The sequence below is a fragment of the Bos grunniens genome, chromosome 1 (assembly GCF_055505025.1).
Source record: "Bos grunniens cultivar Pamir isolate PY7600 chromosome 1, Bosgru_T2T1.0, whole genome shotgun sequence".
In the NCBI taxonomy this organism is placed as follows: domain Eukaryota; kingdom Metazoa; phylum Chordata; class Mammalia; order Artiodactyla; family Bovidae; genus Bos; species Bos grunniens.
The window spans coordinates 13,843,564-13,869,485 of record NC_141165.1 but is presented as its reverse complement, the minus strand read 5'-3'; the positions used below and the strand labels follow the sequence as shown (position 1 = coordinate 13,869,485).

Sequence of the window (25,922 nt, the reverse complement as noted above, 5' to 3'; positions counted from 1 at the left end):
CTTTCAGGGCTACCAGCAGGAAAACACTTTCAAAGTGAAGGACACAGAAGACTCCAGTTTTAATTACAGAAGCAGTATTTTAAAATCTGTTCCCTCGTTAAAACTTCCTGTTGAAAAGGTCAAGAAAAAAAGAGGTTTGGGGCATGTAGAAAAATTACCTTGAAGACTGATATAGTAGTAGTAGTAGTAAAGTCGCTAAGTTGTATCCAACTCTTGGGACCCCATGGACTGCAGCCTGCCAGGCTCCTCTGTCCATGGGATTCTCCAAGCAAGAATACTGGAGCGGGTTGCTATTTCCTTCTCCAGGGGATCTTCCCGACCCAGGAATCAAAACCGGGTCTCCTGTATTGCAGGCCGGTTTTTTACCGACTGAGCTATAAGGGAAGCCCATACATATGGGAAACAGTTCAAATTTATACAGTGACAGAAGTACTTGGACAATTCACCCAAAAATATACTAGAAATAAACCAGAAAAATAGGTTATCTATTCTAGGCATGAAACCAGAGGTTTTCAAACCTTTGGCAGAAATTATTTTTCAAATAAAATCTTAAATGAAACCTCAACACATAAAAGACAGCAAACAGGCTCATCTGGCATTTAAGACTCTTTGTGACCCCATGGACTGTAGCCCACCAGGCTCTTCTGTCCATGGGATTTCCCAGGTCAGAAGACTGGAATGGGTTGCCATTTCCCTTCCAGGGGATCTTCCTGACCCAGCAATCAAATGAGGATCTCGTGCATGGAAGCCCATTTACGTCTCCATTCCTCAGCAAAAAGAGTTTCCAAGTTCACAGAGCCTTGAAAGCAGTTCCTTGGGGGAAGGAGGAAGAGGAGGCAGGGTTCTAAGAAACGGTCTGAAAACCAGAGCCTGTACAATGGCACAAGAGAACTACATGAGGTGATATAAATATCCTTACTAGATTGTGGAGATATTACACACCTCCAAAAATTAGCTGAAGAACAGTAAGTTGTACACCTACAATAAATGAATTTTATGATACATAAGTTATACCTTAAGAAAGCTCAATAAACTTTAAAATACACTTAGTCCCTCCACCATTTCTATCTCTACAACTGACGAGTAAGTACTACATTGGCCCTCCCACCAACCATGCACCCTGGGTGTTTATTTCCATTCAGGACCACACGATCCCCCAGAGTCAGAGCACAGTCTTCCTAGGCCGTCATCCTCTCGGCTGGGGAGGCCATCCTGTCACCAGTCACGCTTAGACCACACAGCTCCCCCACTTCCCATCCCCCTATTCTATCACTTGGGGGGACGGGGAAGGGGCGGCTCCGATGTCTTCCTGGCCAGTCTCCACATCCACAGCCTCACCCCCCTCCATCCTCATTCACTGTCAGGTTGAGCTGCCCAAATTCTCTTGTCACTTTTTCATTCAAACAGCCTTAAGGAATCTGTCCTGGACTGCTCCATCAACACACTAACCCCTACCCTGTGTCAGGAGACTCACACACCCTCCCTGCGTTTCACTCCAGGCCTGAGTACCCTTCCCTCCTCCTGAGCCACCCTCCTCACTTCCTGTTACTGCTGCTGTGCCAGTGAATCAAGGTTCATTTCAAATCTCTCTTCCTCTGTGAAGTTCCTTGACTTGTGTATGCACATGCTATTAACATCTATTTTACATATACATATATGATAAATGACACAAGGGCTTCCCTGGTGGTGCAATGGTAAAGCATCCGCCTGCCAATGCAAGAGACGCGGGTTCGATCCCTGGGTCAGGAAGATCCCCTGGAGAAGGAAATGACAACCCACGCCAGTATTCTTGCCTGGGAAATCCCATGGGCAGGGGAGCCTGGTGGGCTACAGTTCATGGGATTGCAAAAGAGTTGGACTCGACTCAGCAACTAAACAACAACAAAATAATATATAACATTCAGGCAATGAAATATTGTATTACCCCTGGAAATAAGGTATGTAAAAGAACTTAAAAGTCTGTTATACGTTCACAGATGTCAAGTAACGATCCTGACGTAGAGCTACCTCCACAACACCATACCGACTCTGGGACAGAAGGGAGCTCACTCCCTTCATCTGACACACCCCTGGATCCAGGTTACCTCAGGCTCTACACAGCTGGGATTCCAAAAGTACCTGACGAGCAAAGCAAAAGGGTCTAGTCTGGAGGCGCCCAAACAGAGGCGCTGTGCCTTCACGTTACACAAGCACGAGTCAAGCGTCCAGCCAGCCCGTGGCGTGCTCACCCCGCCCAGGATGGCCTTGACCACCTCCTCGCTGCTGGAGACACCCCACAGGATGGTGCAGGCCGCGGCGCCCAGCTCCGTGCAGTACTCGGCCTGCTGCAGCAGCTGCTGCTTCGCCTCGTTCAGCTGCTGGCGGAGAGCCAGTTTCTCCTGAAACCAAAACAGGATAAAATCAGAGAAATGGACAGCATTCAGCCTCAAAGCACCTGTACTGTGTTCCCCCTTTTGAAGACACTCTTAAAGAAATGAACACAGGATATAATAAACAGCAAGCGAATGAAAACTAGCCCAGGGTGAGGCACAACTCATATTTTTTTTAAATTGCAGGGGCAAAAAGAACACTCAAAAAACATGCCACTGCACTGGAGTTTATAAATACTGCCAAAGACATGAATTCAACTTCTAAGTCAGATGGGAAACGCAGCATCTCAGGTCCCAGGGGCTATACCCAGGACAGCACTGCCTAGCGCACTGCTTGTTGAGAGTAGCAAGCCAACACAGCAGTTCTCTCATAGAGAAGTGTTTCTATACTTCTGTATAGAAGTATTCTATACTTCTAAGTTTCTATAAAAATGCCAGGTGACACAGTCAACACCAGGCAGGAAAGATGGGAGCAGAAGGAGGAGAGGAGAGAGGAGGAAGGGCCTCCTGGGCATGCTCTGACCCAGCAAGCCAAGCCCAGAGTCACAGGAAGATGGAGTCCAGCTTTCTCAATCTCCCACAGCCCCCGAAGGAACAGCTGACGAGTCAGCCAGGGTTCTCACCAAGGCAGCCGTCCCCCTGACGTCGCCTCTGTCCACACAGGCATTCCTAAAGGTTCACCTTCGGGTGAATCTTGGCTGCTGTGGGCCTTCCCGCCACCCCCACCCCCAACCATTAATGCCAGAGTCACTCTTCCATGTTTCCTGAGGTTTCCTGACTTAGTAAGTGTTAGTCACTCAGTTGTGTCCAACTCTTTGAGACCCCATGGACTGTAGCCCACACCAGGCTCCTCTGTCCTAGGATTCTCCAGGCAAGAATGCTGGAGTGGGTTGCCAGGCCCTCTTCCAGGGGGTCTTCCCAACCCAGGGATGGAATCCAGGTCTCCCACACTGCAGGTGGATTCTTTACCAGCTGAGCCACCACATAGTCATATTTACATGAGAAAAATGGTCCCTGAGCCTAGGACACTTGCTAAAACTGCTTTATGTGATTTATTAACTCTGGGTCTTTAATATCTGCCTTCATCAGGACAGAAGCCTGGTTCCTAAATGTGCACTTCAGCCACTCAAGCTGTGGTGACATATGCAAACACTGATTCACAGCCTTTCCTTCAGAATTCCAGCTTTTCTCACAACTGAAGCAGGATGCACTGTGATTAGTCTGGTTATCTTGGCTCTTCGGTAAGATCAACAAGAACTGTTGGGAATGACCATCAGAACTGTCTTCTGTGGTCACATCTGGCAGTTGCAGGCAGATATGCCCTGACACAGGGCTGTACAAGCTGTACAATGATATCAAGAACTCAAAGAAAATAATTCCATTCACAGTAACACTCTCCTTTCATCTAGAATATATCGAGAGCACTTTATCTTTTAATTATATTTAATCAGAGAATAATGGCTTTACAACATTGTGTTGGTTTCTGCCAGACATCACCATGAATCAGCCGTAGGCACACGTGTGCCCTTCCTCCTGAGCCTCCTTCCCACCTCCCACTCTACCCCATCCCTCTAGGTTGTCACAGCACCGGGCTGAGCTCCCTGAGTCACACAGCACATTCCCACTGGCTGTCCATTCTACATGTAGCGATGTATATGTGTCCACACTGCTCTCTCCATTTGTCCCACCCTCTCCTTCCCCAACTGTGTCCAAAAGTCTGTTCTCTATGCCTGGCTCTCCACTGCTGCCCTGAAAACAGGCTCATCAGTATCATCTTTCTAGATTCCACATATATGTGTTAATATACAATATTTGTATTGTATACAATACTTTCTCTTCTCTGTATACAATACTTCTCTCTGTATAACAGGCTCTACGTTCCTCCACCTCTTTAGGACTGACTCAAATGTGTTCTTTTTTATAGCTGAGTAATATTCCACTGTATATATGTACCATAATCTCCGTATCCATTCATCTTGATGGGCATCTGGATCACTCCATGTCCTAACTGCTGTAAGTAGTGCTGCAATGAACACTGGGGTACGTGTGCTTTTTTCAATCATGGTTTCTTCAGGGTATATGCCCAGTAGTGGAATTGTTGGCTCATATGGTAGTTTTATTCCTATTTTTTAAGGCATCTCCATACTGCTCTCCATAATGGCTGTATCAGTTTACATTCCCACCAACAATGCAAGAGGGTTCCCTTTTCTCCATACCCTCTCTCCAGCATTCATTGTTTGTAGATTTTTTTGGTGATGGCCATCCTGAGGTGACATCTCATTGTAGTTTCAGTTTACATTTCTCTAATAATGGACAATGTTGAGATGAAAACACATCTTTTCATGTGCTTATTAGCCATCTAGATATCTTCTTTGGATAAGTCTTTTTAGGTCTTCTGCCCAATTTTTGATTGGGTTGTTTGTTTTTCTAGTATTGAGCTCCATGAGCTGCTTATATATTTTGGAGATTAATCTTGTCAGTTGTTTCACTTGCTATTATTTTCTTCCATTCTGAGGGTTGTCTTTTCATCTTGTTTATAGTTTCCTTTGCCATGCAAAAGCTTTAAGTTTAATTAGGTCCCCTTTGTTTATTTCTGTTCTTATTTCCACTATTCTAGGAGGTGGGTCATAGAGAATATTAGTATATATCAAGAACGCACCAAATTTAACAGTTAAAAAAAAATCCAACTAAAAAATGGGCAAAAGACACAAACAGATATTGTATGGGAAAGAATATATAGACATCAAATAAGCACATGAAGATGTTCAGCATTATTAGCCAACAGGGAAATGCAAATTAAAACTACAACACATCTATCAGAACAGCTAGAATAAAAAACAGTGAGAACACCAAATGCTAATCAGGATGTGGAGGAAGTGAATCACTCAGCACTGCTGGTGATGAAACGGTATGACCACTCTGAAAAACAGCTGGGTAATTTCTTACAAAATTGAACATGTACCTACCACGCAGCCCAGTAATTGCACTCTTGGGCATTTAGCCCAGAGAAATGGAGACATACATTCACACGAAAACCTACATACAGATGTTCATAATACCTTTATTCATAATACCCCCAAAAAATAGAAATAACCCAAATGTCCTTAAATGGGAGAATATTTAAACTGTGATGTTTGTGAGGTTCATTTCTGATTGTAACTGAACTATATTATCAGTTAACTTTTGTTTAAAAACTTTCCTGAAATAATATACAATGTTTGCAACAACTTCCCGTTTATTATCGGAAAAGTAGTGACTCTTTCCTAACAGGTTAAAAACTAAATATAGATAACCAAAACTATATTTCATGACTGCAGCCATGAAAGACACTTGCTCGTTAGAAGAAAAGCTATGACAAGCCTAGACAGCATATTACAAAGCAGAGATATTACTTTGCCTACAAAGATCCATATAGTCAAAGCTATGGTTTTTCCAGCAGTCATGTACGGGTATGAGAGTTGGACAATAAAAAAAGGCTGAGCATCGAAGAATTGATGCCTTCAAACTGTGGTGTTAGAGAAGACCCGAGAGTCCCTTGGACTGCAAGGAGATCTAACCAGTCAATCCTAAAGGAAGTCAGGCCTGAATATTCATTGGAAGGACCAATGCTGAGGCTGAAACTCTAATACTTTAGCCACCTGATGCAAAAAAACTGACTCACTGGAAAAGACTCTGGTGCTGGGGAAGATTGAAGGAAGGAGGAGAAGAGGACAACAGAGGATGGGATGGTTGGATGGCATCACCAACTCGATGCCCATGAGTTTGAGCAAGCTCCGGGAGTTGGTGACGGGCAGGGAAGCCTAGCGTGCTGCAGTCCACGGGGTCACAAAGAGTCGGACACAACTGAGCTACTGAACAACAAACCAAAACTAGCAGTCTGAATTTAAGTTAATTTAGTATGAAAAGATGCCAGCCTAAGAAAACACACCGAGAATGAAGCCATAAGTAAGCCACAAACACGCAGCTCCTTGGTGGGAACACGAGGACTCCGCCCATTGTCTGTGCCAGTCCACACACACGGGGAAGCAGGGTCAGGCACTAAAATCTCAGCCAGCAGAGACATGGCGGGAAGCCACAGCTGGCTTTATAACAACAGCACAAGCCTTCCAAAGTCATTCAGAGAGATATCCCCCAACAATTCACTGGCTCTTTCTTCTTTCAAGTTCAAAGGCTGCCACTGCCAGAACTCTCCCAGCCCGCCTCCTAGATCACATCAAGACCCATCGAGGCTCCTCCATCGACTCCACTGAGGAAACACCTCAACGCGGGGCAGGAGCCAACCTGTGCTGGTCCCTGGGACTGAGTTCTGGGGGTCAGCGCACGTCTTTAGAATTCTGAGTCCACACTCTGACTTCTGGTCTTTCCTTACATGCTGGTTTGAGTGCCATCTGCATTCTCCCCATGACTTTTCCCCAGACTGAAGTCTTACTAGCAACGCTCTAATTCAGGATCCAGTCCTGCATTCTTTCCTGGTTCCTCAACTCTAAAATAAGCCTGCAGAGTCTAGCCACACGATCTGTTCAGCCCTGGGCAGAAAAGGCAGCGGCCAGCTCCCTACAGCAGGAAGAGACAAGCCCTGTCACAGAACACTCGCAGGGCCTCCCACCCATGTTAAACAGGAGGGACTATTAAACAGGAAACTTAACTGGAAATAGTTTAACCTAAAATATGCCCACATTTTAACTAAGGTCAAAGTGTCTGGGCAGAACCATGCTGTGACCTGACACTACTTCACTGCAGCCATTTGTCCTTTATTCTGGCACTTTCCCAGGGTGGCTTACTTTTAGCGTAACATCTAAAATGCCAGCAAAACATGAATTTTTTCCTATGCTTATTAATTTAAGAAACAAGAAATCTAAGATTCTGCCCAATTTAAGCTTCAGCCTTAGCAAAGATGTCCCGGCATTTCAAGGAGTACTGAATCAGTGGATTGCATTGTTCACATTTATCCAATTCCTTCTTGCCTGCAGGTCAACTTCTTTTAGACAATGAAACTTTTAGGTCCAGACAAATTAATCATGTACCCATCTTAGTCTATCATGATCTAAACCGAGTATGACTGAGCCAAAATGTCAGCTTTCGCTAAGTGACACACGACCTAACAGTTCTGAGACTGAAACTCTTTCCCTGATCCTCCCTACTTGCTTGATATTAAACTCTATCAGTCTGGAAGGATGTCATCATTGAGCAATCAAGGAGAAAAGCTACCAGGGCTCCCAGTTCTTTGACGAAAACTTCAGACGCATGGTCCTCTGGCCAAGCATCTTCGATCTCACATTGCTGGAGCACTCACTGTACCCCTGGGAGTTGCAGCTTTCTGTAAGCTTGCTTAGGCTGAATCACAAAAGAAGGCACATGCAGAAATTTCTACAGACAATCCATAAAAGAGTTTGCAGCAACGAGGAAGGCTGCAGTCTTTCAGAGTGCAATGTGATTCTGGAATGTAAGCAATGTCTCCGGGTTGAGTTCCACGCAAGTTTGTCACTTACCTGTATTCCTTAACTATGAAATCATGAATATCTGGGCTAAGGAACAGTTATTCTTGATAAATAAGCAATTAAGCGCTGTGGGGAAAAAATGAAGTCTATACAAAATCCACCAGTTTGGGGAACCCTCCACTTTGGCCACAAACACTCAGAACTCGTCCACACAAGGAGGAGGTGTGAAACAGAGCTGAGCACATGGGCGGTGGGATCTAGCCAGGCTCCAAGCATCTCTCCAGGTTCACAGCACTTGCTGACCCAGCTGTGCTGCAGAAACCAGTGAGCAGCGCGGCAGTCACAACACCTCCCAGCATACAGGTAACACGGGCAGCAGCACGCCCTGGACACTGCCACGAGTTTCTACCGTGCTGTCCAAAAATAAAAACACAATCAAGCCCCAAATTTCAGCAGAAGTGCCCAACAGCTCTAGCTTTATAGAAGAGGAAATAACTTATTCCATGAAAAGAATATGCATAGCTTTTAAGAAATATTATGTCTCCCCAAATATTAAAATGAAATGCAATTGGTTATTTCCAAAATATCAGAAGTGACCTCCTAATTACAGATGTTTCTATTTATAAATCTAACCCTAATTACAAATCATTACCTCATGATTTTTTCAGGATTATTATATTATGAATTTTAATGACATGCATTGGTCTTTTAACACAGAAATTAACAGTAATTGACTATCAAAAGGCACCAAGTAAACAGCCTCCATGTTAAATCATTGTCAAATCCAAATGATCAACTGTTTTCCAAACCATTCAGAATAAATACATTTAAAAATACAGTGTCTTGAGGCATAAGGGCTAGACTGTGGCCACAAGCATGGCGCGGGCGCTTCCCGTGGCCTGGTGAGCATTGTACCTTCTTCTCCCTCACGCTGTCCGCTTGCACGGACTCCAGGCGGGCTCTGAAGTGCTCACAGTCCATCCTCAGTTGCTCTAACTCCTGCTCCTTCCTCTCCAGATCTACAAGAGACACAAGAATACTCAGTATTTCAAGTCACTGATCTCTCCTGACCATGCATTTTGCTTAATTTTCTCTTAGGAAAGCCTGATTTCTTAGGTAGGATTACTCACATAACCAGTGCTGGGATAACCAACATTCTAACGTCCGGCTTTTTGAGTTTTTGTCACCTTTTTGCCCATAGCAGAAACCACCTTTGTTTTCTGCTTTTTTTAAAGACTTCGTTTCACCACCAGACTTGCACTCAAGGTTCTAGGAAAGTGTGTTGTTTAAAGGAGTGCAGGCAGGGCTGGGCAGCCCGACTGTCTCGTGGCACACACTCCTATGTGCTCCATAAAAAGCAGAAGGCGGTTCAGCAAGGAGATGGTGCCAGCCGGGCTGATTCACACGCTCGTCTCACCCGCTGGCAGACTGGCTCCCCGACAACAGCTGCCGCCGTTGTCAATGGAGCAGTGAGGCAACAGCCACAGAGACGAGAAGAGAAAAGGCCACAGTGAGAGGCGAGGAGGAGGGCACGCTTCCTCGCCACCGCACTCGCCCAGACAATGAGTCACATGGCCAACAAAATTCCCAAAAGACGTCCATGTTCATGAATCTGAATTCATGAATTCATGAATTATCAACCAGATAATCACGTTTAAATAAAAAATAGTATGCTACAGAAACACTGACATTCTGAAAGCCAAGAAAAAAGGTAACTCCAAGTTTTAAGTGCCTCCGGTGAACAATCACTGATCTCTGTTTGCCAGGGCCCAGAGCTCAGGGTGGGGGGTCTCGCCTCACTGGCACACAGCAGAGTGCTCATGGCATGCTCACTGACATCTGTGCATAGCCGCGGTCGTCAGTACGAGGCTGCATTTGGGGTTCACCTTTCTTGAATACTGGTTTTAAGTACAGAAATTTAAATGGCTCATTAGTCTGCTAATTGGTTGCCTATGAAAACAGTCTATTATTAAAGCGTTTACCATTTAAAAAACAAAAAAAGCTTTAAGTGCCTTGATCCCAAAGACTAAGATACCACGTTTCAAAGCTAACATATACCAAGACCTGAGTGGACGTGTGCTCAGAGCTACTGGTGTTAACTCACTGAAGTAGGAACACTTCGGGACATTGATTCTCAGACTTTACAGCACATCAGAATTCCCTGGGAGTGGAAATTGCTCAGTTCTGTCTGACTCTTTGCGACCCCATGAACTGCAGCCCACCAGGCTCCTCTGTCCATGGAATTTTCCAAGTAAGAATACTGGAGTAGGTTGCCATTTCCAGTCACAGAGTCATGGGGTCACAGAGTCAGACACGACTGAGCAACTGACACTTTCATTACGTTTTACAGAGATCCTTTGCCAGAGCAGGAGATTGAGACCTAAAGCTAGATATTCAGTTAATGATTGTGAAGCCGCTGGCAAAGCTTCTCTTAAAATGAGTTTCTTAGAAACGGGTGAAGCAGCGTGGGACCCCTTCTTCTCCTTCACATCAGGTCTCTCTTCTGCCATTTCAGGATGTACCACGCGCAATATGACTTGCACTGGAAATCTTTATTTTGTCCCACTAGTCCCGGCCACCCAAGAAACCAACTATACTGAACAAGTGCTATGTTTTGAAAACTACATATCTGCGTTCTGTAACGATGTTAAACGAAAACATAAATAATTATGAATGAAATGTGAACTACAAATGGTCGCAGACAAAAAAAAATTAAAAAAAAAACTGAGACAAAATTATTAATAGCATAAAACTTTTTCTTTGCAGTTAACTTTTAATGTTTTCTTCTATTACTAAACTGTACATTTCTCAAACACTGTAAAGAAAATAGGAAATCACACTCCTACAAGTCTTACGTGTAAAACTATGGAGGAATTAAGACCACCCAGAAGACTCTTTACAATAACGTCATAATCTCTCACTCCACATAACTGCTAATGACCTTACTGTAGGTTAACACAACAAAAGGATGAGGTTAAACCGTCCCATTCCACCCCACAGTATTCAAAGGCTGTGTCAGGGCTGCCACCCACTCCCAGCTCTCAGGAGGAGGCTGCCACCTGGTGGCCAGACTGGAGCACTGCCGCCACCTCCTGACAAAACTCACTTGTTCAGTTTGGCCCCTAAAGCAGGTGGGCATGCATCCTCCTGTGTGCTGATAATCCCACATACTTAGAACATGTGCGACATGCCTAGGACATGGCACCTAGTGGCACTTTATAAATATTTGTCACGTAAACGAACTTTACTTCTTTACACGAAAGTGAAGTCACTCAGTCATGCCCGACTCTGCGACCCAATGGGTAGTAGCCTGCACCAAGCTCCTCTGTCCATGGGATTTTTCAAGGCAAGAGTACTGGGGTGGGTTGCCATTTCCTTCCCCAGGGAATCTTCCCAACCCAGGGATCAAAACCAGGTCTCTGACATTGTAGACAGACACTTTACCGTCTAAGCCACCAGAGTCTTCTGCTAATCCTTGAATAGAGAAAAAGCTTGGCTATTTTATGTCTCATTCTCCTACAGTTTTTTTTTTTTTTTTTAAATCAAAGACAGAAATAATACACTAATACATACAGTGCATTATATGGTCTTCCCTGGTGGCTCAGTGGTTAAGAATTTGCCTGCCAATGCAGGAGACGAGGGTTCAAACCCTCATTTGAACCAATATTCTTGCCTGGGAAACCCCATGGACAGAGGAGCCTGGCAGGCTACAGTCCATGGGGTTGCAAAGAGTTGGACATGACTTAGAGACTAAACAACAGTACGTTATGGTCAAGACATGACCTTACCCAGTCTCAGTATTAGAACACGAAAGAGGCTGCCACCCAGCTTAGATTGGATTTCAACTGCTAAGCTTTAGCATGCAAAATGAAGGAATAAAAACCTGCTAACCCTTAACTGAGTAAAAGGATGGCCAAGACAACTGACATAGAAACAACCTAACTCACGGGCCAGTTCAACATCTATTTATCTTCAGAAACTCAGAATTCTTCTTTGATAGCTTTAATAACATGAGAATGACTATCAACTTATCCACAGGAAAGATACAAACAGGCTACAGTCCATGGGGTTGCAAAGAGTCAGACACCATGTTGTCTCATAGTAAGAGTCCATCCTTACATGAGCCAAGATCTGGATGGTCTATTAGTTCCCTAGACCTACCCTAACAAAGCCCACAGACTGGGTGGCTTAGACCAGAAATGCATCCTCACGTTGTTCTGCAGGCTGCAGCTCAGAACTGAGGTGTCAGCAGGGACACACTTGCTCTGAAACTTGTGGAGAAAGGACCCTTCCCCGCCCCTCCCACCTGCTGGTGGTCCAGGCAGCCCTGGGTTGTGGCAGCAGAATCCCGCCTGCCTCCCCATCTCTTCACTCCACCTTCCCTCCGTGTACGCCGACCTCGGTGTCCAGCTTTCCTCTTTTAATAAGGATACCAGTCACACTGGGCTAGGACTTATTCTAAAGACCTCATTTTAACCTAATCAGCCTGTCAAAATATTTAAGTTGAAAAAGTGAAAAAATGAGAATATACTAGGATTCATTTAAAAAAAAAAAAACCCTCAGTTAAAGATTTTAAATGCATTTCTAGCCAAACAACACTTTAATTAGCTGTCTAATTTTTTAAACAAACCAAAAGGAGTAGGGGAGGAGAGCTGGAACAAGAATATGGAAGTAGCATTTTTTTTCTTCCTGCACTGCCAAAAATCTGCTGCTTTTTCTAACGTAAAGGCCACTGGAGCACTGTTTCCTAAGAAGAAGACGTGACTAATACAACTCTCTCCTGGGCTGGTGCCGCCACCGTACTTGGCGCTATCTTTTCACATCTCCACGCAGGAGCTCCTCAGTCTACCTGTGAATTTACCAAGGGACAGGATCTGACTTTATCCTGTGTATATCCCCAGGTCACCTAGCAGAGCTTAACAAATACCCAGCATACAATGAATACCTACCTGATTGAATATCAACTTAATTCTATCACCAAAAAACTAAGATCAATCTTGTTGAACTCACATGAATTCTAATAAAGTACTTCCCTAAGCAAAGAGTTAGGGACTTTTGCTTTTCATTTATTAGCATAAAGTATGTTAACAACTGGGTAGTCAGGAGTGGTTTGAAAGCAGAGAAGAACTAAAGAGCCTCTTGATGAAGGTGAAAGAGGAGAGTGAAAAAAAGCCAGCTTAAAAAACTCAACATTCAAAAAACTAAGACCATGGCATCCATCACTTCATGGCAAGTAGATGGGGGAAAAGTGGAAACAGTGACAGATTTTATTTTCTTGGGCTCCAAAATCACTGCAGACAGTAACTGCAGCCATGAAATTAAAAGATGATTGCTCCTTGGAAGAAAAGCTATGACAAACCTAGACGGAATATTAAAAAGCAGAGACATCATTTTGCCAGCAAAGGTCTGTGTAGTCAAAGCTACAAGAAAGACGGTAGGTGTTGCCAGAGGGCATCAGAGGGCAGACACACTGAAACCATAACCACAGAAAACTAGCCAATCTGATCACACGGACCACAGCCTTGTCTAACTCAATGAAACTAAGCCATGCCGTGTGGGGCCACCCAAGATGGCGGGTCATGGTGGAGAGGTCTGACAGAATGTGGTCCACTGGAGAAGGGAATGGCAAACCACTTCAGTATTCTTACCTTGAGAACCCCATGAACAGTATGAAAACGCAAAATGATAGGATACTGAAAGGGGAACTCCCTGGGTCGGCAGGTGCCCAATATGCTACTGGAGATCAGTGGAGAAATAACTCCAGAAAGAATGAAGGGATGGAGCCAAAGCAAAAACAATACTCAGTTGTGGATGTGACTGGTGACAGAAGCAAGGTCCAATGCTGTAAAAAGCAATATTGCATAGGAACCTGGAATGTTAGGTCCACGAATCCAGGCAAATTGGAAGTGGTCAAACAGGAGTTCGACATTCTAGGAATCAGTGAACTAAAATGGACTGGAATGGGTGAATTTAACTCAGATGACCATTATATCTACTACTGCGGGCAGGAATCCCTCAGAAGAAATGGAGTGGCCATCATGGTCAACAAAAGAGTCCAAAATGCAGTACTTGGATGCAATCTCAAAAACGACAGAATTATCTCTGTTCGTTTCCAAGGCAAACCATTCAATATCACAGTAATCCAAGTCCATGCCCCAACCAGTAACGCTGAAGAAGCTGAAGTTGAACAGTTCTATGAAGACCTACAAGACCTTTTAGAACTAACACCCAAAAAGATGTCCTTTTCATTATAGGGGACTGGAATGTAAAAGTAGGAAGTCAAGCAACACCTCTAGTAACAGGCAAATTTGGCCTTGGAGTGCAGAATGAAGCAGGGCAAAGTCTAATAGAGTTTTGTCAAGAGAAAGCACTAGTCATAACAAACACTCCTTCCAACAACACAAGAGAAAACTCTACACATGGACATCAACAGATGGTCAACATCAAAATCAGACTGATTATATTCTTTGCAGCCAAAGATGGAGAAGCTCTATACAGTCAGCAAAAACAAGACCAGGAGCTGACTGTGGCTCAGATCATGAACTCCTTATTGCCAAATTCAGACTTAAATTGAAGTGGAGAAAACCACTAGACCATTCAGGTATGACCTAAATCAAATCCCTTATGGTTATACAGTGGAAGTGAGAAATAGATTTAAGGGCCTAGATCTGATAGATAGAGTGCCTGATGAACTATGGAATGAGGTTCATGACACTGTAAAGGAGACAGAGATCAAGACCATCCCCACGGAAAACAAATGCAAAACAGCAAAATGGCTGTCTGAGGAGGCCTTACAAATAGCTGTGAAAAGAAGAGAAGTGAAAAACAAGAGAAAAGGAAAGATATAAGCATCTGAATGCAGAGTTCCAAAGAAGAGCAAGGAAAGACAAGAAAGCCTTCTTCAGCGATCAATGCAAAGAAATAGAGGATGGGAAAGACGAGAGATCTCTTCAAGAAAATCAGAGATACCAAGGGAACATTTCATGCAAAAATGGGCTCAATAAAGGACAGAAATGGTATGGACCTAACAGAAGCAGAAGATATTAAGAAGAGGTGGCAAGAATACACAAAAGAACTGTACAAAAAAGAGCTTCACGACCCAGATAATCACGATGGTGTGATCACTGACCTAGAGCCAGACATCCTGGAATGTGAAGTCAAGTGGGCCTTAGAAAGCATCACTACGAACAAAGCTAGGGGAGGTGATGGAATTCCAGTTGAGCTATTTCAAATCCTGAAAGATGATGCTGTGAAAGTGCTACACTCAATATGCCAGCAAATTTGGAAAACTCAGTAGTGGCCACAGGACTGGAAAATGTCAGTTTTCATTCCAATCCCAAAGAAAGGCAATGCCAAAGAATGCTCAAACTACTGCACAATTGCACTCATCTCACACGCTAGTAAAGTAATGCTCAAAATTCTCCAAGCCAGGCTTCAGCAATACGTGAACCGTGAACTTCCAGATGTTCAAGCTGGTTTTAAAGTAGAGGAACCAGAGATCAAATTGCCAACATCTGCTGGATCATCGAAAAAGAGATTTCCAGAAAAACATCTATTTCTGCTTTACTGACTATGCCAAAGCCTCTGACTGTGTGGATCACAATAAACTGTGGAAAATTCTGAAAGAGATGGGAATACCAGACTACCTGACCTGCCTCTTGAGAAATCTGTATGCAGGTCAGGAAGCAAGCAACAGTTAGAACTGGACATGGAACAATAGACTAGTTTCAAATAGGAAAAGGAGTACACCAAGGCTGTATATTGTCACCCTGCTTATTTAACTTATATGCAGAGTACATCATGAGAAACGCTGGGCTGGAAGAAGCACAAGCTGGAATCAAGATTGCCAGGAGAAATATCAGTAACCTCAGATATGCAGATGACACCACCCTTATGGCAGAAAGTGAAGAGGAACTAAAAAGCCTCTTGATGAAAGTGAAAGAGGAGAGTGAAAAAGTTGGCTTAAAGCTCAACATTCAGAAAACTAAGATCATGGCATCCGGTCCCATCACTTTATGGCAAATAGATGGGGAAACAGTGGAAACAATGTCAGACTTTATTTTTGGGGGCTCCAAAATCACTGCAGGTGGTGACTGCAGCCATGAAATTAAAAGATGCTTATTCCTTGGAAGGAAAGTTATGACCAACCTAGATAGTATATTGAAAAGCAGAGATATTACTTTGCCAACAAAGGTTCGTCTAGTCGAGGCTATGGTTTTTCCAGTGGTCATGTATGGATGTGAGAGTTGGACTGTGAAGAAAGCTGAGTGTCAAAGAATTGATGCTTTTGAACTGTGGTGTTGGAGAAGACTCTTGAGAGTCCCTTGGACTGCAAGGAGATACAACCAGTCCATCCTAAAGGAGATCCATCCTGGGTGTTCATTGGAAGGACTGATGCTGAAGCTGAAACTCCAATACTTTGGCCACCTCATGTGAAGAGTTGACTCATTGGAAAAGACCCTGATGTTGGGAGGGATTGGGGGCAGGAGGAGAAGGGGACGACAGAGGACGAGATGGCTGGATGGCATCACCGACTCGATGGACATGAGTTTGAGTGAACTCCAGGAGTTGGTGATGGACAGGGAGGCTGGCGTGCTGCAGTTCATGGGGTTGCAAAGAGTCAGACACGACTGAGCGACTGAACTGAACTGATGGTTTCTCCAGTAGTCACATACAGATGTGACAATTGGACCATAAATAAGACTGATTGCTGAAGAATTAATACTTTCAAACTGTGGTGCTAGAGAAGACTCTTGAGAGTCCCTTGGACTGCAAGGAGATCAAATCAGTCAACCCTAAAGGAAATCAACCCTGAATATTCCTTGGAAGGACTGATGCAGAGACTCCAATACTTTGGCCACCTGATGAGAAGAGCTGACTCATTGGAAAAGACTCTGATGCTGGGAAAGACTGAGGGCAGGAGGAGAAAGGGGCAACAGAGGATGAGATGGTTGGATGGCATCACCAACTCAATGGACAAGAATCTGAGCAAGCTCTGGGAGATAGTGGAGGACAAGGGGGCCTGGCATGCTGCCGTCTATGGGGTTGCAGAGTCAGACACAACTGAGCAACTGAACAACTACACGTCTCTACCGCTTCCACCTTGGCTAGCTGTCTGCTCCTCAGCCCATAAGCCCCGAACAGTCAATTTTCTCCTTTCCCATTCCGTGTATTCTGGACAGTCCCCATGTGCCCTTCAGATCTCTCCAACCTGCTCTGGCCCAACAGGTAAGAGGCTTGAAGTCAACATCCATAGCAACCAGCCTCCCTTGCTTATGGATTCCTGTTGAATTTGGAAAGTGGGCCTCCCCCAGGAAACAAAAACAGGAGGCAGGTTGGGACATCTGCTTCCCCACCACATGGCCCCTGCCAGGTTCAAGCAGCTGAGACTGTGGCCATGCCAAGCACCCACCGTCCTGCCAACCTGCCCGCTCTCTGGGAGGCCACAGAGCCCCACTCCTCCAGGTCCTGGGCCTTTGCCTCCCAACTCCTGGTGCCCCAAACCTGGCCACCTTGGTCTGTCCTCACGATACTCTGTTTACATCTTCTGTTTCCTGCCAGGACTTGGACTTGATACATTCTGCTAATACTTCATCTGGACCACAATAAAGGAAAGTGTTAGTCACTCAGTTGTGTCTGACTCTTTACGACCCCATGGACTGTAGTTCACCAGGTTCCTCTGTCTATGGGATTCTCCAGCCAAGAATACTGGAGTGGGTTGCCATTCCCTTCTCCAGAGGATCTTCTCAACCCAGGGATTGAACCCAAGACTCCCACACTGCAGGCAGATTCTTTACCAGCTGAGCCATCAGGGAAGCGAATAATAAACTTCTGATCAAATTAAATCTCTTTTGGGGTGATTCCCGTACTGGTCCAGTGGTTAAGAGTCTGCCTTCCAATGCAACAGACTTGGGTTTGATCTCAGGTCAGGGAACGAGGATCCCACATGCTGTGGGGCAACTACTGAGCCTTGCACTGGAGCCCCCAGGACACAACGAGAGAAGCCAGCGCACTGCAACTGGAGAACCCCACGTGCCACAGTGAAGACCCAGCACAGCCAAAACAGAAAGTGGTGATGTATCATCCTGCTTTAAAAAGACATCTCTTCTTGGCACTCACTCTTTAATGATTAGACTGTGCTCTAATGATTCTCTCTCTAGTTCATATTTCTCTGAGCCAGAATAATTCTACTCTGAACAGAAACAAAGGTCCCTCCTCTTATTCATATCAAGCTCCTGGGAAATTAATCTCAAAACAACCCCACAAATGCTTTAGAAATCATGGAGTGCAGTGCTTTCCAAACCCCATGGCTAAGAACCCAAGCACCTCAGGAATGCTTACGGTTCTGTAAACATTTAATTAGTATTTCCATTTTATAATATGTTTTTTCAATGTTTTATTTGGAAATAATTTCAAACTTACAAAATGTTGCATGGATTAAAATAATACAAAGAATATCCATGTACCCATTACACAGACTTACCTACAGTTAACATTTCACCACATTCACTCATCATTTGAACCATACACAAACACATACACACTGTATTTTTCAGCCAGTTAAGGGTAAGTTACATTAGCACAATTCTTTACTTCTGAATACTTCAGGGAATATTTTCCAATAGGGATACTGTCTTAGGCACCCAGTATAAACAGTTGTCAACTTCAGACAAATTAATACCTTTATCTAATCTACCATGGACATTAGAATTTTGTCATTTGACCTAAGAGTGCCCTTTATGGCATTTTTTCCTTCAAGGTACAGCATCGAGTCTAGCTTCAGGTATTGCATTTAATTGTCATGTATCTTTAGAATGTCTCCATAGCCTGTATTTTCTGTATGACATCCCGAAGTATTTGTAACAATTTAAAAATCATAACAACATACATGGAAGAACTTCCATTTCCAGCCAGCACAGTGACTGAACAGATCAATCTTCCTCTAAGAACAAGTAGGAAGTAGAATCTGAACAAACCACAAAAAGCTGTTTCAAAGTGTCTGAGTCACCACACTACACAGGCCTTGAGAGCCAGGACCCTCCAGAGGAGAGGGAGCGCACTGAAGGAGCAAGCCCAGCCTTCCAGCCCCTCTTCCCCAGGCACCTGCACACTCAAAAGCAGCACAGGCAGAAGCAGCAAGGCCAGGAGGAGCTTCTCACCAGGCAGAGGGAATCAAGCACAGAGCTATGAGACAGCTGAGACCCCACAGGCACTCAGTAGCATGTAAGGGTAGAGCGGCTACAGAGGAAGGCAGTGGGGGTGGGGGGTGGGGGTGGGAGGAGGTGGGGGGTGCGATGGAGAGAGCCCAGGAGGCCACACAGAGCTACCAGCAGTCTTATGGCACTGGAGAGATCAGAACTGAAGGTCAGGGCCTCCTGGACAGAAGGACTCTGAGAAATGACTCAAGCGCTCAGTTACATCCCCTAGAAGAAGCAAAACCCTAAGAAGGAGAAAGAACTAGAAACAGGCCAGCTCAAACCAGCCGTGAACCAGCTCAATCCGACTGGGTTACAGTGATCTACTCGGACTCCATCCTGAGAGAAGCTGGGGGGAAAATCCTTGCTGGAGAAAAATATCACTTTCCAGAGGCTCAACACACTCCATTTTTAAAAACTCCATTAATCAATAATAATTAAAAAAAAAAAAATTACCAGGACCACCAAGAGGAAAAATAGACAATATAAGCAGATCAACAGGTGATTCAGAGAGTAGATTTATCAGACTCAAACTCTGAAATAACTGTGATCAGTATGTTCCAGAAGCAAGTAATGAGAGTTTCATCAGGGAGCTAGAGTAAAAACATTACCAAGTAGAAAATCAACACAAAAACTAATAAATAGTAATATCTAAAAATAATTTTAAAATAAATCATAAAACTAAGAAAGAACTGAGACTCAGACCCGTACATAAATAGCCACCATGACAAAAGACACTAGCACAGGAGGGAAAAACTGTCTTTCCGATAAAAGGCACTGGGTCAGTTTGGCACAGGCGGCTGGCAGCTATTTGTAACACAGACACAGACAGCATAGATGATACAGCACCGCCCCCACCACAGCAAGTGCTACTGCGCTGTGCTCAGAGGCAAGGTGCTGCTGTACAGATTTTAAATCATACAAAATTATTTTTTCCACTGCTAAAAAACTAGTCAAATAACTCTTCAGTATATCATGGCTGCACTCCTTTGTAGTCACTGCTGAGAGTCAATGTACAAAACAAGTTGGCTCACAGTGCTGGCATTTAAACATACTTATTTAAACAAGGAAGTTCATAAAGTTAAAACTAATGCTGCAAATTTTAAAATGTCAGCAGTGAGACTGCAGTTTACACCTGGTGTCCACATGTAAAATTAAATACTTCGGATGACTCTGACAGACCACCACTGAGATGGCAAGCTGTCCTCAAAGCCTACTGTTTAGCATCTCAAGTACAACAGAATGCATCTGGAGAGTGTTTTCTATAAGACAATGAAAGTTTCAACAGGCTGAGTGGCCTTTCCATCATCTCTCTCCAAAATGAACACCAGTCAACTAGGAAAGACAAGAAATTAGACTTTGTGACTTAATTGAGAAACATCTGATTCCAAGCTTCAAGATCAGTTTAATTGAAAACCATCCTGATGTTGCAAAGTGAGCTGTTTAAAAGCCTTCTCATTTGCAACTCACCTCTGAGATTTGTCTTTTTCTTGCTACTTAACAACCAAAATTAAAAGTGAAACTGGAGAGAATTTCCTGGCAGTCTGGTGGCAAGGACTCTGAGCTTTCACTCACCAGGAACCACAATCCGACAAGCTGCACAGTATGATCAAAAATAAAAAACCAGCAGCATGAAAATAGAAATAGGACACTGAGTACTACAACTGTCTTCCAAAATCTCTAGTAGTACACTTGTTTTCATCAAAACACCTTCACTGTACCCACTGGTTTTAAAAATAAGTGTTACGAAACTGAATTTTTCAAATAATTATGCATAAAATACAACCTCCATTTATTTTACAGGTTGAACAACCACATACTACATAAACTTTAATTTTAAAAAAGCAGGGCTCTCCCAGTTTAAAACAAATTGTTGACACCCATTGATGTGGTAGTAACTCCTTCACTGCGGGAAGAATAAGCCTGGGAGGGATGGGAGAGAAGGGGCGAGCTCACTTCCTCTGTGCACAGCAGACCCTGAGCCACAGGGGAGCCAGAAGGGCTGACCCCACCCTACCGGAGCGCGACTCTGCAGCCAGCCGCCACACCCGCAGCGAGGACTGTGCAGCTCCACAGTCATTACGTGGACAGTCAGGGCCCCCTCCACCTGAGGGAGGGCGTCCCAGGCACACCTAGGTCAAGCACGTGCCAAAGAGGACGGCACTTTCAACCCCGACGCCTGCAGCGAGGTGAGCGCTGCCACCCCCGCTGTAGACGTTTGTGAGCAGCAGCTTGCAGAGGACTCCATCCTCAGATTCCTCCTGCTGCGCTTGGCCCCCAGTTACTCTCAACCAACCACTTCCCCTCACATTCTATCACAAGGCAGAGTCCATACCCTCACATAAAGTTGAGACCTTCCTTGACTAGCAGTCTACATTAATTCTCCATCTGCCAACCAAGTCCTCAACATGTCCTACACTCAGATACAAAATCATTCCCCTGAAAATGTGCTTTTGATCACTATTTAGATACCATTTCCATGTGCTCATTTCCATCTGCCTCTCCTTTCAAACGTAAAATAATCCATCATTATTTTGTCTTCTATAAACTGCTCACATTTTCTGACATCTGCACTACCCCAACCTCTATTCCACCTGTCAAGCAGGAAAATGAGCTTAACTCTCACCCAACCCTGCTCACACCCATTTGTGACTTTCATACATGCTGCATCCTAGCCTAAAAAGTCTTCCCCTTTTCCTTCTAATGTTGCCTCTGCCCTCGATACTCATCTGTTCCCTAAAGATTCTCAGGCAATACCCTTGCCGAAGTATTCCAGCCTCTACCACCTACTTGCCTAGTCTCCCACAGGAAACTAAGTTCCTACGCGAAAGGCAGACCTGACACCCATCACGCCATCCTGAGTTCCCTGGCTGGCCTGTGCAGCCTGAGCCCATCCCAAGCATCCAAAACCCACACCTGTTCTCCAAAGAAACCTGCCCTAAAGTCAGGTGTGTGGCTTCTCCCTCCTTCTTCCCTGCCGGCACTCATTCCTATCTTCACATTGCCCTTGTCACTGGTTAAGATGGGAGGCACACAAAGCCAGGAGCTCCCCTGGACCACAGGCCAGGGAGATGGGGGATAAACACATGCTACACAGCTCCTGCTGCTGCCCTGCGATCCTTGGACAGGCTCTGAGGGACCTGTTCCTCAGAGCTCCAGCTCATGTGATTCCTCAAGGAATCAGCCAGGCTCAGAGAATATACCAACTTACACTGGAAGAGGGGGCTAAAACCATACTGTCTGATGGAAAAGTACAGCATATTGTGAGAGCATCTAACAGGAAGACAGATAACAGTTAGGCGGTTAGATAAGAAGTGAGTCTGTGTAGGAGGTTAAGTCCAATAACACAAAGCCTTTCAAGCTGTGGTACAGTGTTAAGGTTTAAGCTGGGAGAGGTTTTGGGTGGGGGTTTGATTTTTTTGGTCTTTATCTGAAGAGCAAGGAGAAACCATGATAACTGATGTAAGCAGGGGAATGACAAAATTGAACTGAATTGTCAAAAACCAATCAGGCTACAGTATTCAGAGTGGACTGGCGAGTGGCAGCGAGTGACAGCTGTTGGGAAGCAGGGATTCAGGCAAAAGGCCATGGGTGGTGGCAGTGACAGTGGAGGCAGCTGAGGAACTCTTGATGCATCCACGAGGAAAAAAGTACAAGACTCCCTGGGAGACAGGTAGGGGGTGGAAGGGGAGTGGAGAGTGAGAGGAGAGGCGGGCAGCAAGGAAGATCCTAGGTCTCTGGATGGCAGTGCCCTGGGGAGGCTGCCAAAGTCCAGTGTCCGGGGGGTGGGGGAGGGACAGCACGCGTCAGATGTGAGAAAGTAACACTGCCTCCCTCTGAGAACGTGAAAATCTGTCCTGCAATCTGCTGGGCTTGGAGAACAGACACAGAAAGCTGGCTGCCAAGTTAACAGCAAACAATATTTCTACCAAGGACATGCTGCAAGAGGAAACTGTCATGATGACCCCTCCTTCAGTGGCGGCTGGTTTGTTTTATCCTGTAAAACCCCGGACTACCAGAACTTCTGCTGTTTGGACTTATACTGGTGAGAAGGAGGAAACACACGCACTCGCCTGTGGGATGGCAGTTGCTGTGACAGGGAGCCCAGCCTGAACAGCCAGCTGGCTGCAGGGCTTCAAATAAAAGGTTCCTAGACCTCATGTTCTTCTATCTACATTTTGTAGTTTCCAAGGAAACAGGACCTGGGGCCACTGCGGTGAGACCCGGTGCTGACCCCTTCACACACAGCCTTACTCCACGTGGAGCCCATGAGAACACAGCCTCGCCGCATGCCACCTACACTCCGCCCCGTTCCAAATCCTAGAGCAACACTTGTCTCTTCCTCTGGTGGCAAGAGGCCCACGGTTCCTCTGCTGCAGTGAGTGGTCCCCCTCACCTCAACCAGCCAGTAACCTGACCTCGTCAGAACACAGGTCCTTCCTGAGGGCTGCAGGCCGATCACACTAGAATCTGAAGTGAATGTGAAACAAGTAAGAAGAAATGCCAAGTATGAGTTAGAAACAGGCCCCGACCCTGGAGAAGAGGTGAGGCTAGAGGAAAGCCTAGGAGCCACGGGCATCAAGATGGCAGCTGAAGCCACCAGTGTGCAGACTGCCCTCGGAGAGGCCATGCGGTGAGGGCAGAAGAGCCTGAGCGCCTCCACTAGCTGGACAGCTGCTGCAGAGGACGACGAACCTGCAGAGCAGACTGAGAAGACCGATGGGAAAGGAGGTGACGACACAGCTGGGGAGGCCGAGGGCCGTGAGGCAAGACCTCCTAAAGTCTGCCTGTGATCGTGTCACCACGGATGCAGTTACGGACCTTGCTTTTGTAACCACTAGTTTGATTCTGACAGAGAATTAATCTCCAAAAATTGACTTGTGCTAACCAGCTCATGAGAAGTTCCTGTGTTTTTCAGAATGCCAGTGTGTTAATCTGCAGTGAGGAGTATACCTACCCAGCGGGCTAACATCCTCAGCTGCTCGTCAGCACTCTCCTCCCTAAAGACACAGGCACACAAGATGACTGACTGCTCTTCTGAGGCTGCTGAACGCACGTGCGGTCGACAGCGACCTGGAGCTACGGTAACCAGTGATGGGGGGCATACCTGGCAACATCCCAGGCGGAAACAAAGAAGCCCTGCTGTGGACTTTATGGAAAGGACTACCTACAAAGGGCAGAGCAGGGGCCAGAGACCCGACAAGGATGGTAAGGCAGCTGGGACTGACAGCAGGCCTCCAGCTGAAAGGAGGAGAGGGGACAGTGTTCCTACAGCCTGGTGAGAGCTGGGAACGTGGAGGAGGCCCCTGGCCAAGGGTCACGGCTATGGAGGGAGCAGGAGGAAACACCCCCAACTCCTCCTGCCCATGGCTTCCTTCTCTCAGTGAGTCTTCACTGGCAACCAGCAAGGAAGTAAGAGGCACGCAATCTGCAGGAGCCCGCCTCGCGGAGCACACCACGGGCCAGGGAGGGTGCATCTGAAGACTCCTAAGGCAGAATAAACAGGCAGGGTCCCATGGGAACATAGCACTCTCGCTTCTAACTGGATGCCAGCCCCTTGACCAGATGCTCTTCCACAAACCAGAGACATGTACTGTTGAGTCCAGACAGCTTCTTGTCTGGACTAGAGCTAACGATATGATGTGGCCCCCAGACACACCTCTTCTAGAGGCTAGGTAGTGATAGCAAATGGTCAGTGTAACGGTAAGTTAGCCTTAACCACTGACAGCTGATTTAACAGTAACTCAGCCTCTGTCAGGAAAGTAACTGAATCAATCCAAAACACCCCCAAGAACTCCAACAGAGGCTTCTAGACCAATACCTGACGCAATGGCTGAGCTCAAATCTCAGAACCTGAACTGACAAGTTCTAGCAACTTAAATCGGTGCTAGAACTGAGCGGTTCCTCCACCGAGAGAGACCGTACCTCTAAACACGCCTGAATCCATGCAAGGTTGCTAAATGGCAAGATCCTTTTACAAAGAAGGATCCTTGCATAAGAGGATCTTGTATAAGATTGTATGTATGTATACAAGAAAGGACTTAATTTTTAGAACAGAGCTTTTAAATAATAAAAGTATAAAACCCTTCTGCCAAAGATAAAAGGTAAAGAGCTAGGAACAGATACTAGAAAGTTGGCAACCCTTCCTCCAACAGGAACCTACACAAGGCCAAGTTACTCATTTGTGGGCCCCTCCCCTTCTTATGGAGCTTCCCTGGTGGCTCAGATGGTAAAGCATCTGCCTGCAGTGCGGGAAACTCGGGTTCGATCCCTGGGTTGGGAAGATCTCCTGGAGAAGGAAATGGCAACCCACTCCAGTACTCTTGCCTGGAGAATCCCTCGGACAGAGGAGCCTGGTAGGCTATACAGTCCATGGGGTCGCAAAGAGTCGGACACGACTGAGCGAGTGCTTTGCCTTTTGCCCCTTCTTATAAGTCTTATCTGACTCTCCCAAAGGTAATTACAAAGACTGTAACAGTATCTTAAAGTTTATTTACAATCACTTCCCAGTTTCCCAGTTATTTACATAAGGTAAACCTGCTGAAACACACTGCTGTGACCATCAGTGACTACTGAAGATGAAATATGACTCACTTTTTTCTACAATCTTTAATTTCTGGAAGGTTTCCAGTACTTCCCCATTTAGTATTCTGGGTAAGAAGTCCCGTATTTGCATCACTTCAGTTGTCAGTCGTTCAAGGTCCTTCTTTCTGACTTTAACAAATTCTTCTTTAGTTCCCATGTGCTAGAAAAACAAGCAGATCTCAAGATTACAGGTCTCCTCAGATGACTAAAACCAGCAGCCCAACTCAGCTTGCTTCCTTTTCTTTAAGGCCTCGTGTGCTCAAAATAGTTTCAAAGCACGTCTTTACCTAATGTACTGTTTTCTATGTATATTACATCCAGAGAGCTCAAGCCCC

The 25,922-nt window shown here is 45.3% G+C and overlaps 1 protein-coding gene across 12 annotated transcripts in view; it reads right to left on the bottom strand.

Moving 5' to 3' along the window:
- The window catches only part of HSF2BP (heat shock transcription factor 2 binding protein), an 87,452-nt gene that overhangs the window by 59,796 nt on the left and 1,734 nt on the right, over positions 1-25,922 (bottom strand). For 8 of the 12 annotated variants that reach the window (XM_086335000.1, XM_086334938.1, XM_086335160.1 and 5 more), the window contains 3 exons: positions 25,597-25,747; positions 8,723-8,826; positions 2,229-2,378 (listed from right to left, as the gene is read on the bottom strand). In XM_086335000.1, coding sequence (XP_086191126.1) covers positions 2,229-2,378; positions 8,723-8,826; positions 25,597-25,744 — 402 coding nt within the window. In that variant the 5' untranslated portion in view covers positions 25,745-25,747. Of the gene's footprint in view, positions 1-2,228; positions 2,379-8,722; positions 8,827-8,937; positions 9,104-25,596; positions 25,748-25,922 lie in introns of those variants that run through there. The other 4 variants (XM_086335350.1, XM_086335208.1, XM_086335284.1 and 1 more) reach the window with 2 other exon arrangements.